Source organism: Echiichthys vipera, assembly GCF_963691815.1.
Source record: "Echiichthys vipera genome assembly, chromosome: 20".
In the NCBI taxonomy this organism is placed as follows: Eukaryota; Metazoa; Chordata; class Actinopteri; order Perciformes; family Trachinidae; genus Echiichthys; species Echiichthys vipera.
The window spans coordinates 24,697,615-24,712,545 of NC_139845.1; the positions used below are offsets into that span (position 1 = coordinate 24,697,615).

The 14,931-nt window shown below is 42.7% G+C and overlaps 1 protein-coding gene across 1 annotated transcript; it reads left to right on the top strand.

The window, feature by feature from the left end:
* Positions 1-373: 373 nt before the first annotated feature.
* On the top strand, positions 374-14,727 carry dera (deoxyribose-phosphate aldolase (putative)). Its single transcript, XM_083935476.1, has 9 exons — positions 374-493; positions 2,593-2,690; positions 2,985-3,132; positions 6,242-6,337; positions 6,494-6,628; positions 7,959-8,087; positions 11,114-11,226; positions 13,921-14,070; positions 14,268-14,727. The coding sequence occupies exons 1-9, from the start codon at positions 460-462 to the stop codon at positions 14,322-14,324; spliced, it is 960 nt and encodes a 319-aa protein (XP_083791602.1). The 5' UTR covers positions 374-459; the 3' UTR covers positions 14,325-14,727.
* Positions 14,728-14,931: the final 204 nt, after the last annotated feature.

A 14,931-nucleotide genomic window follows, 5' to 3' on the forward strand; every position in this document is an offset into this window, starting at 1 on the left:
TGCATTGAAATCATTTGTAAAATGTAGCCTACTTAAAATACCCCCATTTGAGTGTTATACTATTTTAACTTATATTATTGGGTTATTATTGGCACACCGGTGCATTAATTTGGAGGCAGCATTTTCCGGTGGTTGGAGCTTCAGTGCACCCACCTGCCATTACTACACTACTGGCCTCACATTATTATGACTTTATAAGACTGTGAGGAAAGAACCAGTTCCTAATATATATTGGGCTGCAATGTGTGTTCTTATTTAGTGCAACACAAGCCACACCGGAAGTCGTAAGTATTCTTCATGTAAAAGTGAACCGGAAACTTGAGTAGTGTTCTGGTTGTGTTTTACTGCGGAGGGATTCTTCTTCCTGAACACCACAGCAGGAAGTGTTTTGACAGCTCCCTTTGGCTAACGGGGCTACTGCTGCAATATCGGCACGTTCATAAATCCTATCTGTCCTCCATGATGTCGGCCAGGAACCCAGGGACGAAGCTTGGTAAGTAGGCTATAAGCTAAAGGCTAACACTAAGTTCTGCTCCCGTCAAACTCTAACGGAAAGTGCTACTGTATAACGTTAACGTCAGACACTTAAAAACACATGTGGGCACGTTACGTGCTGAGTCAAGATTTACCACAACTTTTCATTTTACCAGCTTTATGCAACGTTTCCTTTAATAATTTCTAAAACAAAAAACGCCCTGCCCCGTTGTATGTGCTTTATTAAAAACAACAGTCAAGAAAGATAGCTAAGATAACTTGTGACAGTTTAATAAGTAACATTTGAGAGGTCAGTGACCTGCTGAACATGGTTGTTACTGTTTAACACACTGTAACACACTGTAACATACTGTAACACAGGTATATCGACATTAAATAACTCATTAAAGGAACACTGTCAGTCTGAAACCTGTATATTTCACTTGCTAACTTAATTTTTACTGTAACACACTATAACATACTGTAACATACTGTAAAACACTAACATACTGTAACACAGGTATATCGTCATTAAATAACTCATTAAAGGAACACTGTCAGTGTTCCTTTACTGTATACTGTATATTACTGTATACTGTATATTTCCCTTGCTAACTTCACTTTTACTGTAAGACACATTCAGTCAACACACTGTTCTAATATAATATGAGATAGGGCTCTTGTGACTCAGTGTAATTGAGAACTCATGACAGTGCGGCTCCTCCTGCTCAGCTGACCAGTTAAACCTTCTGGACCTCGGTAAAACCACCTGACATGATGAAAACCAGAAATGGTTTCCACGTCAGCAGCTATCTGGACTTCTTTACTCTGATTTAACTTCAGTCTGACATGTTATTATACTGTATGTCTGTAAGTGAAGGGAAACTACTTAGCGTTATCAAAAAGTGTTTCAGTTCCATCATTTTCTTTACCAGCTTTGCATGTCTTTCCGTTCTACATGCAGTCTTGTTTGTAGTTTACACACAGGTAGATGCTAAATGTGAACCATTTATATCAGTCCTTCTATGCGATACGCACGATGGCAGCTGCCAAAACATTCTCCTAATCCTAGATCTCAATTTTTTTAAGCACACATCGTTTGTTAATGTTTCAGTAGAACTTACTTAAATGCCTAATGCTTTATATAAATCTGTGTCAGCCTTTGGGGAATCATCTTGTTTTCCTTTGACGTCCTCAGATTCAGAAAAAGAGAGAAAATCTGTAGTGTTAGTACCTTCTGTAGAATAATAGCTTTTTAGCTCAGCTTAGAACAAAGACTGGAACATAAGGCTTAAAAGAAAATAATGAAACTTTTGACAACTCTTTAGCTCTCTTATTTACACTTTGTAAATTGTGTATGTGTGCTAAGCTAGGCTAAACACTGTTGGGGTCCGTCTATACCATAGAAATAGAATAAGAGTAGAACAGACATTGGACTGTTTGCTGTGGTCACTTGACTCAAGAGAAAACAGCGATTGTTGTTAGTTGTTATGGTGATAACACAAGTGTGTTGTGCTCCCTATTTGAGAGCTATCATTTAAAGAATAACATTTGATGACTTAGCAGTAGAAAGGGGGGGGGGGGGCTGAATAGATGAGCAGTATGAAAGAAATAGGGTTTTTTGAAAATTGAAGCACGTATCCATGTTCTAGCAGAAACACAAAATACATGTATGAACGTGAAAAAGAGTATAAGACCAGTTTAAACTTTTTTTTCCCCTTTATTTTCACATGATGACTATTTGAAAATCATCGCCCATCTCTACTCCATGCTTTGTAATACTCTGAAGTGAATATGTATGAAAGCGAATGCAGAAGTTAAGCCGCTACTATGGTCACAGTTTTTTGCAATGGCAACAGTACATATAATTCTATTTCAGGTCTTTTGGAGGCACTAAGTCACTTTTCTTAGCTGACAACAATTCCCATAATGTTGGAGTGCTCCTGTCAAAAGCTGCTCACTCATAAAATTCTTGGTTGTTTAATGCTGACAAGGACAATTGAGGCAAATACTGAAAAAAGAGGGCAAATATTTTTACCATGGCAATTTTAATTTTATTCATTTTTATTTTTTAAATGATTGTTATTTGCTTCCCCATTCCCTGTTTATGGGCGTCAGACCTGGAGTGGATATCCAAAGTGAGAGTGAATACACATGCCGTCCTGAAGAGAGCTCAGCACATCCAAGGACAGAAGATCCCCAAGAAACAGTGGCAGGTAGAGCTCTGCTTTAACACATGACAAAACAAAAGCACATATTACTTTAAAATGTCTTTTCCTCTATTTACATGTTTATTTGTTTTTCATTTCTCTCTATTTTGTAATTGATCATTTTATATTGTCTCTATATCGCCTAACCTTAAAGATAGAAAGAAATCATATGTGTCACTAATGCCCACAATGTTTGTTTGACAAAGCATCTGACAGCAGTGGGATTGAGCTCTGAAGATGGAGGAATGTCAAACTATTTGCTCTGATGTTGGGTGCCATTTCTGTGTATTTGTCCTGCAGGCTGCCTGGCTGCTGAAGGCTGTCACATGTATCGACCTGACAACTCTTGCTGGAGATGATACACCCTCCAACGTCCATCGGCTGTGTCTGAAAGCCATTCAGCCGGTCCGATACGACCTACTCAAAAACATGGATATGCACAACAAAGGTGGGCTGCAAGATACCCCACATATAGACCAGGGTTCAGTCACCGCAGCTGGACTCTACTGTTAACTGTGACGGTTACTATGAGGGCTGATAAGGTTGTTACTGAGAATTGCTTACTCCAGGTAGGGAATGAGTCCTTACCCCAAGTGATGGAGTTCAAGGAGCTCGGGATCTTGTTCACGAGTGAGGGGACAATGGAGCGCGAGTTTGGCCGGAGAATCGGAGCAGCCGGTCGGTGTTGCAGTCGCTCTACCGCACCGTTGTGACGAAAAGAGAGCTGAGGAAGGCAAAGCTCTGGATCTACCGGTCAATCTTCGTTCCTACCCTCACCTATGGCCATGAAAGCTGGGTCATGACCCAAAGAACGAGGTCGCGGGTACAAGCGGCCGAAATGAGTTTTCTCGGGAGGGAGGCTGGAGTCTTCCTTAGAGAGAGGGGTAGAAGTTCAGCCATCCATGAGGAACTCGGAGTAGAGCCGCTGCTCCTTTGCGTTGAAAGGAGCCAGTTGAGGTGGTTCAGCATCTGGTAAGCATGCCCCCTGGGCGCCTCCCTAGGGAGGTGTTCCAGGCACGTCCAGCTGGGAGGAGGCCTCGGGAAGACCCAGGACCAGGTGGAGAGATTATATTTCCACACTGGCCTGGGAACGCCTCAGGATCCCCCAGTTAGAGCTGGTTAATGTGGCCCGGGAAAGGGAAGTTTGGGGTCCCCTGCTAGAGCTGCTACCCCTGTGACAAGCAAACCGATTAGACAGGTTGTGGTGATAGGGGTTATTCAGTGAAAGGGTGGGCCATATCGTATCGTTCACAATAATCAAAATGAATATCGCAATATTATGAGTCAGAGGCGTAATGAAGTCACACTGTTATGCTGTGGCTGTGAGTCTGTGCAGCATAACCAAACAGACATGGTGGAGGGAAACAGCAGCTTGACTGTGCCGCTGGAGTTAATACCTAAAATGGGAGCCACTTCGACTGTGTGAAAATTATTTTGGTTTTAAAAGAGCAGATGTGGCTCAAACTCCAGTCATGTAAGACTTGCTACCAGCCTGTGACAACCAAAGGTGGAAATATGTTGAAATTATTCAGCCTCCTGAAGAATAAACCCATTGCTCTATACGAAGAGAGCGAAAATATCAGAGTGGATAGCTCAGCAGTGCGCGAGCGACAGACTATCGCATCACATTGACGCTCTCTGTCCACACTTATTCATAGAATGTGTGAAACAAGCTGTAAAATATGCCCCTTAAAAACTGTCAAATGTCCCGTACACTAGCGAACTACTAATGTGTTTAGTAGCGCAGTAACTTCACAGAGGCTGCTGTCTCCCCAAAGCTTCTACAAAAACAGTCTCACACACACATACACACACATGCAGTGACACTATGCCTTATCTGGCCTGTTGAGCTACAACAAAACATTTATTTTGGTTTCATAGTGAAATAAGGAGGTCTCGTTTAGATAAGTCATCATTTCAACTTCATGAATCAGCTGTTCTTCATCCATCATGGCATCGCAACAGAGCTGTAATATTTGATACAGAATGTTTTACTGGATATGTTGCTGGCCTATTCAGCCAGTATGTTCTTGAATTTTTTTTTTAAAAACAAGAAAAATAATCAGTATTTTTTGATATCGATCAATAATATCATCAGCGTAAAAACTCCCAGAATTATTGTGATATCGCTTTTGGGCCATAACGCCCATCCCTATAATGAGGGTCCTCAAAGCAATTTCAGTCAAAAACAACTGGACTGGTTGTTTGTCTAGGAAGACGTTTCACCTCTCATCCAAGAGGCTTCATCGGTTCATGTACGCATCTGACCAGGCTGGGACTGGTCCAACTAACTGGTGTGGAGATCCAGGTATTTAACCTCTCACAAGGCCGATGATGTCACTGACACCCTTTGTGCTCCAAGTGCCCACGTCCGTCGTTAGAGTGACAGTTGTTGGTGGGCAGTTGGTTTCGACTTCGTTAGTGCTCTATTGAGTCTGAACGACAGTCGTTGGGGTCACCCGGGCCATGTGTGAACAGTTGTCCTTTGAGGTTAGATTGTTGAATCTCCTGGGAAGGGATGAAAGGGCGGCATTGTAAATTGGAGATAAGTGGTGTCTCAGACCCCCTCCTCTGTTTAGCGATGGTTTCTCCACTTTTACATAGATGGCTTCTTTTACTCCTCTTTCAAACCATCTGTCCTCTCTGTCCAAGATTTGGACATTGCTGTCATCAAAGGAGTGGGCTTTCTCCTTGAGGTGTAAGTGGACAGCCGAGTCCAGGCCTGAGGAGTTAGCTCTCCTGTGTTGGGCCATGCGTTTATGCAGTGGTTGTTTTGTTTCTCCAATGTAAAGATCTTTGCATTCCTCGTTGCATTGGACAGCATAAACCAGGTTGCTTTTGTGGTGGTGTGGTGTTCTGTCCTTCGGATGTACTAGTCTCTGTCTGAGTGTGTTACCGGGTTTGAAATACACAGGGATGCAGTGTTTGTTGAAAATCCTCCTGAGTTTCTCCGATACCCCAGCCACATATGGGATGACTATGTTGTTTCTCCTGTTATCTTTTTCTTTCTCAACCACTTTGGTTTTCTTTCTGGAGGCAGCTGCCGTTTTAACAAAGGTCCAGCTGGGGTAGCCACAAGTTGTGAGGGCGCCTCTCAGGTGCTTGCGTTCTTCCCCTTGAGCCTGTGAGCTAGTGGGTACGTTATCAGCTCTGTGCTGCAGTGTTCTGATAACGCCAAGCTTGTGTTCCAAAGGGTGGTGAGAGTCGAAAAGTAGATATTGATCCGTGTGAGTGGGTTTTCTGTATACCCCTATGTGGAGGCTCCTGTCATTCTCCATATGGACATCACAGTCCAAGAAGGGCAAGCTGTTGTCCTTAACTTCCTCTCTGGTGAACTTGATGTTTCTGTCCACTGAGTTGATATGTTCAGTAAAAGTTTGCACCTCTTTGGATTTGATCTTAACCCATGTGTCGTCCACATATCTGAACCAATGGCTTGGGGTTACTCCTTTAAAGGAGGGTGAACAAGAAACTTTCCCTTTCAGCCTGCAGAGGGGGACACAGACCAGCTTTTCACCATGTCACAGCTTTGCTCCCTGTGTTGTGTTATGTGTCAGGATTGACTACAGCAGCAGTGTGTGTGTATCCATCTCGTGTGGCTGATGCCGTCAAATCACTAAAAGCAGCCAACTCCAGCCTTCCTGTTGCCTCAGGTAAGTCACCTGAAACTGAGTCAGCCTTTGTAACCATTAGCTGCAAGAATGACCTGAATGGCGAGCTGAAATGTGTGACTGTGTTTGAAGAGTACCTTTGGAAAAGGAAACTTGTATTTGAGTTTCACTGACAGTGTGCTCTCCCTCGTCTCCCAGTGGCCACCGGCTTCCCAGCAGGCCAGACACCACTGGAGACCCGCCTGCAGGAAGTTCGCTTGGCGGTGGCTGACGGTGCCACCGAGATCGACATCGTCATCAACAGGACACTCGCCCTCACAGGACAGTGGGAAGGTATGCTGAAACCACATGATAGGAAAGGAATTTTATCACAGGTCATTGTGACTCTGTCCTGTAGCTCCACAAGAACACATCTGCTTCGAGAAAAACTGGTGCAAGGACATTTTTATACTTTGGATATTGTTATTTTATGTTAATGACCCATCATTACAGAGGAAAACAATAATTCAAGTAAGCCACCGAGACAATGGAGAAATCCTGGAGAGCCGCTAACAGCTGGACGTGGCTAACACTGATTAGCTCGGGGCAGTACGGTGAAGGCATTAAAACGTCTTTTTTAACCATTAATACTGCTGAAAATAACAGCAAACCTCTGCAGCAGCATGAGAAGAGTCCCTACACAAAAAACAAAGCAGCAACAATGTAGTTAGTGGACCCAGAGTTTATTAAAAGAGTGTTTTAAAGACTTACCTACTGGCCCCTGTAACAGCTCCTCTCACAGTAAAGTCCATTCAAGTGGATTACCAAAGTCAATCCCAAAGGAAGGCCCATTGGTCCTTTGTTTTCTGTGTAGAGACTCTTCTGATGCTGCTGCAGAGGTTTGCTGTTATTTTGAACAGTATTAGTGGTTAAAAAAGACGTTTGAATGCCTTCACCGTTCTGCCCCGCTCAACCACATCCGGCTGCTAGCGACTCTACAGGATTTCTCTGTTAAAAGTTAGTATACGAAAAAAACTGTTGATGGCTCATTTGACGTATATAAGTGCCAAAAAAGACTATGGGATGGTTTGGTGCCGGAATTACACTTCACTCCATTCACCCCCCCCCCCCCCCCCCCCCGCGCTTTTGACTCTAACACAGTCTTCATCAGCAGCTGTATGTCCAGCAGGTGGACAGTGCTGAGTTTCGACTGTTTCTCATAAAATATGTTTCTGAAAGCACTTTACGTGATAAATAGGGCAATATAGTAACAGAACATTGATTCATATTTGATCAGCACTGCCTAGTTTCACAGTTTGATCAGAGTTCACAAACAGTCAGAGAAACAACAAACAACAAGCCCCACAGAAAACATGAAAACAATGCCTGCTACTAAAAAGCGAAAATAAATGTCTTATGTGTTTAATGACCAAATATTGAGGCGTCCAAATTGTTATTTTATCCTCACAGTGTAGCTGCAGGTGACACTAAATAACAGACACTAATCAGATCTCAAAAGTGTGTATTCTCAAATTATTGTTTTTATTTTTACTTTTGGTCTGCGCATTGAAATACTCGTCATTTTAGGAATTATAGAAGGTTCAATCCTGTGTTGTGCTGATGTGGTGACCTTTTGTCTTGATCATGTATAAAGTATGTTTTTTTTTTCTTTCTCCCCCTGCAGCCATGTATGATGAGATCTTTCAGTTTCGGGAGGCCTGTGGTGACGCCCACATGAAGACCATCCTGGCTATTGGAGAGCTGGGCACCTTCACAAATGTCTACAAGGCCAGCCTGGTCGCTATGATGGCTGGTAAGTCTTACCACAACTCAACAACTTGCTGTGACATGTTTCACTGTGTTTGTGGTAATCACAGGTTGGGTCTACTCTACACAAAAATGATAATCAGAATGTAGACCATAGCTTTAAAGGAAAAGTCTATTAATTTCAATAAATATGTAGTTAACATTTTTTGCAAATCTGCTTATTCTCTTTCTCTTGAGATGAGAAGATTAAATATGACTATTTTTTGCTGCGTTGAATATGGAAGTTTTTTTGCTGCAACATTAAATAATACTGTCATATGTCTTGGAAACACACAGGGCACATGACACAAAAATCCAAACATTTTTCCACAATGTACTGTAATATAGCACATCGCACATGGGTCTGGTATGTGTGACTATGAGCTGTCTTATGATGACACCCTGCAAATGTGTGAGTGGCACCTGAATGGGTGTGTTTATTGTAGGTCTGAGTCTGGAGAGCAGAGAGAGGCTGGAGAACTCCTTTTGTGACCGTACCTCTGTGTAAAAGCAGGGTGTTTGCGACTCCTGGACAAGTCTTGAAATGTTTCCATTATTCTTATGTAAGTTCAACCATTAATGTCAAATGTTGCCCAATAGTTCAATTGAAAAAAAAGTCTGGAAGAAAAGCGGGGTTTCCTGAACTCCTAGAACTGTGTGGGCTGCTGAAAATCCTCTAGTTTCACAGCAGTAAACTGGCAGTATTGACCTATACATCTGCGGCAGTTTGTGTGCTCCACACTGCTGAGCTGGGTGTGTACTGTATGAATATTCCACCTGTTTAACTTTAACAAGTGGCAAATTCTCCTGTCAGATTGTTGATTAATAGAACACATCTTCTGCTGCCTTCATGAAATATGTTATCATATCATTTTTCATGTTTTGGCTTGTTATGTCGCACACAATAAGAATTGGTTAAATGTGCTATTCAGAGAATTCTTTAGTTATCTGTCTCAAATGTGTCTAACAGAACAGATATACTTCTGTTTTAGTCAATCAACCTGTCAGTGACGCTAAACGTGTATAAATGTGAATTTCACGCATGTGACTACAGTGATCGTGTGTGTTAGGTGTGTATAGGATCTATTGACGTTTGTGAAAACACCAAAACCTATTCATTTTCTGCTGCATGACGGATATGGCTCGGCAAGTTGACTGACCATTCCCCATATCTGAATTTGCATAATCACCACTCAACCTCAACTCGATGCAAATGAGGTCTGTCCAGCGCAATGCACCAGGCTAATGATACTCAGATCAAATAGTCAAACTAGACAGCGCTGCAGCATTATCATTTAAGATTCTGTTTCTGCATACTCTGTTTTTCACCTCAAATGTTCTCAGACACATATTTTAGTTGTACGTCAAATGAAAAAGTTTGTTACCATGTTGAAAAGAGTCACACACTTCCCACTGGCCGGAGCAAACCGGACTGTCTTGGGTTCTGGCCTGTTTTTCTGTATCTCCGCTGTTACACTCAATACTGAACTGAGCATATCTTGTGCAGACACAGACAGAGGATGTCGGCTGCTGCTCATGCTACGTCTCCTGTGTAGACACGGTGTAAGACGAAAGAGAAGAGTCCCTTATTCTCAGCTGATGGCTGAGTGTTTCTCCTCAGTCAGCAGCTGGAGGTAAATCTTAGTTTGTGTGCAGGATGATCGATCTCTGTGTTGAACTGAAACTGAAATGTCAAACTTACCTGAGAAGAGGTTCATGATAACTGAGATGGCTCATAGAGGACAACCCGAACAGCTCACTATATTTAATACACTCCACCATTTCTGTCTGGTCATACATAACATTGTCCCTCCATTTAAGAAAAGAGAGGCTGCACTCTTGAAGAAGCCACCATGCATGTTTTTCAGCTGTTAACACAAAGTCAGACATTGGTTTAATTTTCATGTGGCACTAAAGAGGTTATTGAAAGTCTAAAGTCCAAGTCACTAAAAGCTGAATGCCTGGTGTAATTCCCGCCGTCATCCGCAATGTGGCACTGCTGTTTAGCTTTTCCTTTCACCTCCTGCAAACCTCAAGGAGCTCTCCCTCTCTCATGCATGCACACACACACACACACACACACACACACACACACACACACACACACACACACACACACACACACACACACACACACACACACACACACACACACATACACGCGCACACACACACACTTAACTAGCCATCACATAATAAGCCGATTACAGAACCAAATTGTCAGGGGCTCTGATAGAGATCATTATTAAAATGCATTGCTTTTGTCGCCACACTCGCTCCTTAATCTCCCCTTGTTCCTATGAATTGCGTATGAGATTCCTGAAATTGAATGATAATTTCACCTATTAATCTCTGATGCAGACTATTTTACTCTGCTGTTCCCTGCCAGTATCCCCCTGCCCACACAAATGAATAGAGCTTCATTACCGCCACCCACATTTAATAACCATTATCCATTATCTGGTAATTAAGACTCCCCATAACGAATCTTAAGGATTATGCCAGTTTGAGGAAGAGGGGGGAGAGGCTGAAAGAAAGACCTGACTGGAAAAATACGTAGAACATGTCTTTAATGAACTGGAAAATGTTCATCTTGTTCTGTTCAGTAATGAACAGTCATTATACACCAAGGAGGCAGAAGGGATGATTTTTTTTCTTTCCTGCAGCTCACAGTTTGTGGGTTATCTATTAAAGAGACATTTCATCTTCTATTTTTATCAGGAAAGCTGATAAAACATAATTGGCTGTGAAGGAAGGGAAGGAAAAATGAAGGATTTTATTGATGAGTGTGCAGCTGTCCTCTGTTAGCCATCAGCAGCAGCATATGTTCTTGTCTGGCCAGGCCAGACTGCCAGAGCAATGCCCTGTCCATCCTCAGTCTGCACCCTCACACCTACACTGTGCTGCTCCCCTCTTTTAGCATCTCATCTCATCTCATGTTGAATCTGCTTGTACAGGTTTTGTACGCAGATCTACTGAATCGAAAACATACTGATATATAGTAGCTCATGCTCACCTGTTTAAACCTGACAGGTTCAGACTTCATCAAGACATCCACAGGAAAGGAGTCTGTCAATGCCACTTACCCTGTCGCCATAGTGATGGTGAGGGCCATCCGTGACTACTTCTTGTGTACAGGCCACAAGGTACAGTATTCAGGGTTCAGACCCATTTTGACCATTAACTGTATGTAAAAGCCAGACTTTCCTGCTGCTAAATGCCAAAACTAGGCAACATGAAGCTTTGAAGCTAATATAATGTGAAGTGACTGTCCTGGTGCTAAATTAAGCTAACGCTAGCTTGTGTCTGGTTTTTAGTAATATTAGTATGTATCAGTAGGATGCTGATAATGATGTTTGTCACTGTATGTTATACAAGAGACAACCTCCGGGCTGAACTGTAGTTCCTCCAACGACCTGAGATAGACCTCAAAGTTAAAATGAGTCAATCCCCATAGACCCCCATGTCAAAATAAGTAAATCACCATACACCTCCATGTTAAAATAAATCAATCCCCATAGACCTCCATGTTAAAATGACTCAATCCTCATAGACCTCAATGTTAAAATGAGCCAATCCCCATAGACCCCCCTGTTAAAATGAGTCAATCCCCATGGACCTCCATTTTAAACTGAATCAATCACCGTAGACCTCCATGTTAAAATAAGTCAATCCTCGTAGACCTCCATGTTAAAATGAGTCAATCCCAATAGACCTCCATGTTAAAATTAGTCAATCCCCATAAACCTCCATGTTAAAATGAGTCACTCACCATAGACCTCCATGTTAAAATGAGTCAATCCCCATAGACCTCCATGTTAAAATGAGTCAATCCCCATAGACCTCCATGTTAAACTGAGTCAATCCGCATAGACCTCCATGTTAAAATGAGTCAATCCCCATAGACCTCCATGTTAAAATGAGTCAATCCCCATAGACCTCCATGTTAAACTGAGTCAATCCTCATAGACCTCCATGTTAAAATGAGTCAATCCCCATAGACCTCCATGTTAAAATGAACCAATCCCCATAAACCTCCATGTTAAACTGAGTCAATCCCCATAGACCTCCATGTTAAAATGAGTCAATCCCCATAGACCTCCATGTTAAAATGAGTCAATCCCCATAGACCTCCATGTTAAACTGAGTCAATCCCCATAGACCTCCATGTTAAACTGAGTCAATCCCCATAGACCTCCATGTTAAACTGAGTCAATCCCCATAGACCTCCATGTTAAACTGAGTCAATCCCCATAGACCTCCATGTTAAAATGAGTCAGTCCCCATAGACCTCCATGTTAAAATGAGTCAATCCCCATAGACCTCCATGTTAAAATGAGTCAATCCCCATAAACCTCACCTCATCTCATCTTCAACCGCTTATTCGGGCTTGGTTTGCGGCTTTAGCAGGGGACCCCAAACTTCCCTTTCCCGGGCCACGTTAACCAGGTCTAACTGGGGGATCCGGAGGCGTTCCCAGGCCAGTGTGGAGATATAATCTCTCCACCTGGTCCTGGGTCTTCCCCAAGGCCTCCTCCCAGCTGGACATGCCTGGAACACCTCCCAGGGTTCATCCTTACTAGATGCCCGAACCACCTCAACTGGCTCCTTTCAACGCAAAGGAGCAGCGGCTCTACTCAGAGTTCCTCACGGATGGCTGAACTTCTCACCCTATCTCTAAGGGAGACTCCAGCCACCCTCCTGAGAAAACTAATTTCTGCCGCTTGTACTTTGACCTCGTTCTTTCGGTCGTGACCCAGCTTTCATGACCATAGGTGAGGGTAGGAACGACAACTGACCGGTAGATCGAGAGCTTTGCCTTCCGGCTCAGCTCTCCTTTCGTCACAACGGTGCCGTAGAGCGACTGTAACACCGCCCCCGCTGCTCCGATTCTCTGGCCAAACTCACGCTCCATCGTCCCCTCACTGGGGAACATGATCCCGAGGTTCTTGAACTCCATCACTTGGGGTAAGGACTCATTCCCTACCTGGAGTAAGCAATCCACCCGTTTCCTGCTGAGAGTCATGACCTCAGATTTAGAGGTGCTGATCCTCATCCGAGCCGTTTCACACGAACAGGATTGGTCATTTAGTCAATCCCCATAGACCTCCATGTTAAAATGAATCAATCCCCATAGACCATTATGTTAAAATGAGACAATCACCAAAGACCTTCATGTTAAAATGTGCTAATATGCGTTCATTTCCAGAACAGAAATTTGATAAAGTCAGTTTCAAATTCTATTTTGTTGACATATTGAAACAAGAGAGGCTTTTACAGATATCTCTTTTTATCACTCCACAAATCAGAAAATACTGGCAACAGCCATAAAAATAAACAAAAGCCATGTTTTCAGGAATAAATTAAATTGAATGACGCATTATTTAATGTTAACTTTTGGGGATAAGGATAAGGAAGAATCTACAGACCAATAGATTAAGTGGAGTAAAATAAACACCTAAATGTGTTTTTTGGATGTTTTCATTTGACCAGTCTGAAAGAAGACATGTAAAGGACAGAAAATAGCCCAAAACCTCAAAATTGACCAAATGATGATTTTGCCTGGGGGGTCGCCCCTTAATACAATTTGTGACAACAAACACAAGAGGGACTCCCAACCCCGTAGCCAAGACCGTGGCATGGTGTTACACACATTTATCATGATACAAAGCAGACACACAAAGAGTCAACAGAAGTTTGTGTCCAAAACATACACGAGAAATGAGACGTGGTCTCTTTTTCTACACAGCAGTTAAACTGTAGCAATCACATCTTTACAGTGTAATGATGCTTTAAGAGACGCTTTTGTCCTGTTGACAGAGGTGCATGTGTTCCCTCAGGTGGGCTTTAAGCCAGCAGGGGGGATCCGGACGGCTCAGGAGTCTCTGGTGTGGCTCACTCTGATCAAAGAGGAGCTGGGCAACGACTGGCTCTGTCCGCTCCTGTTCCGCCTGGGAGCCAGCAGCCTGTTGGCTGACATCGAGAGGCAGGTGGGGACTCAGCACACACACAGACACACACACACACACACACACACACACACACACACACACACACACACACACACACACACACACACACACACACACACACACACACACACACACACACACACACACACGTGCACTTATTTTTCTTACTTTTCTACATATAAGTGAGTTTTTTTAATTTGTTCTTGATTGTGCAGATCTACCATCATGTGACAGGACAGTATGCGGCCTATCATGAGCTGCCTATGGCCTGAGGCTGTGGACTTCCTGATTCATTGACCAATCCAAACCTCAGACTCTCCACACAAGCCTGTCAAGTATTCATCTACTCTGTTAACCACACTCACGTTCAGTGCTTTGACTGAAGACTGGGACCAAGACACAGAAAGCTTCTTTTATTGCTCAGCATATTGTAGCAGTTATGAAGAGACTAACAGGTCAACACACTTTGTTACAGACATAATAATTGTATACATGTATATCCTGTCTGGCGGGCATTGTGAAGGTTGTGCTGGATGAATTCAACTTAATTTGTTTCATGTGAAGCAGGAAAAACAATCGATTTAGAGTTAAGAAAATAATATTTATAATAATTTGGTTTTGTCCTTTAGATCCTGAAAGTGTTCAGTTTGAACTCTGATCTTTTACAAAATAAAATCTATATGTGAAAAGATAACTGACTCCTGTTCCTCCTGTAACGGTCTTCTCTTCAATACACAAGTGTAATGCAGAGCAGAGATACAATATCAGTCATACATCTCATATGCACAAAAGGTGTAGCATTAATAACGTGCCTTCAAAATGACCCCCCCAACACAAATTTGACATTTTCTATGTAACTTTATATTTGTTGATTATTTC

Coding starts and splice junctions, on each gene's coding strand:
- dera (XM_083935476.1), top strand. CDS start 460: ATGATGTCGGCCAGGAACCCAGGGACGAAGCTTG. Junction 2,691..2,984: donor TCCCCAAGAAACAGTGGCAG/GTAGAGCTCTGC, acceptor TTTGTCCTGCAG/GCTGCCTGGCTGCTGAAGGC. Junction 14,071..14,267: donor TGGCTGACATCGAGAGGCAG/GTGGGGACTCAG, acceptor TTGATTGTGCAG/ATCTACCATCATGTGACAGG.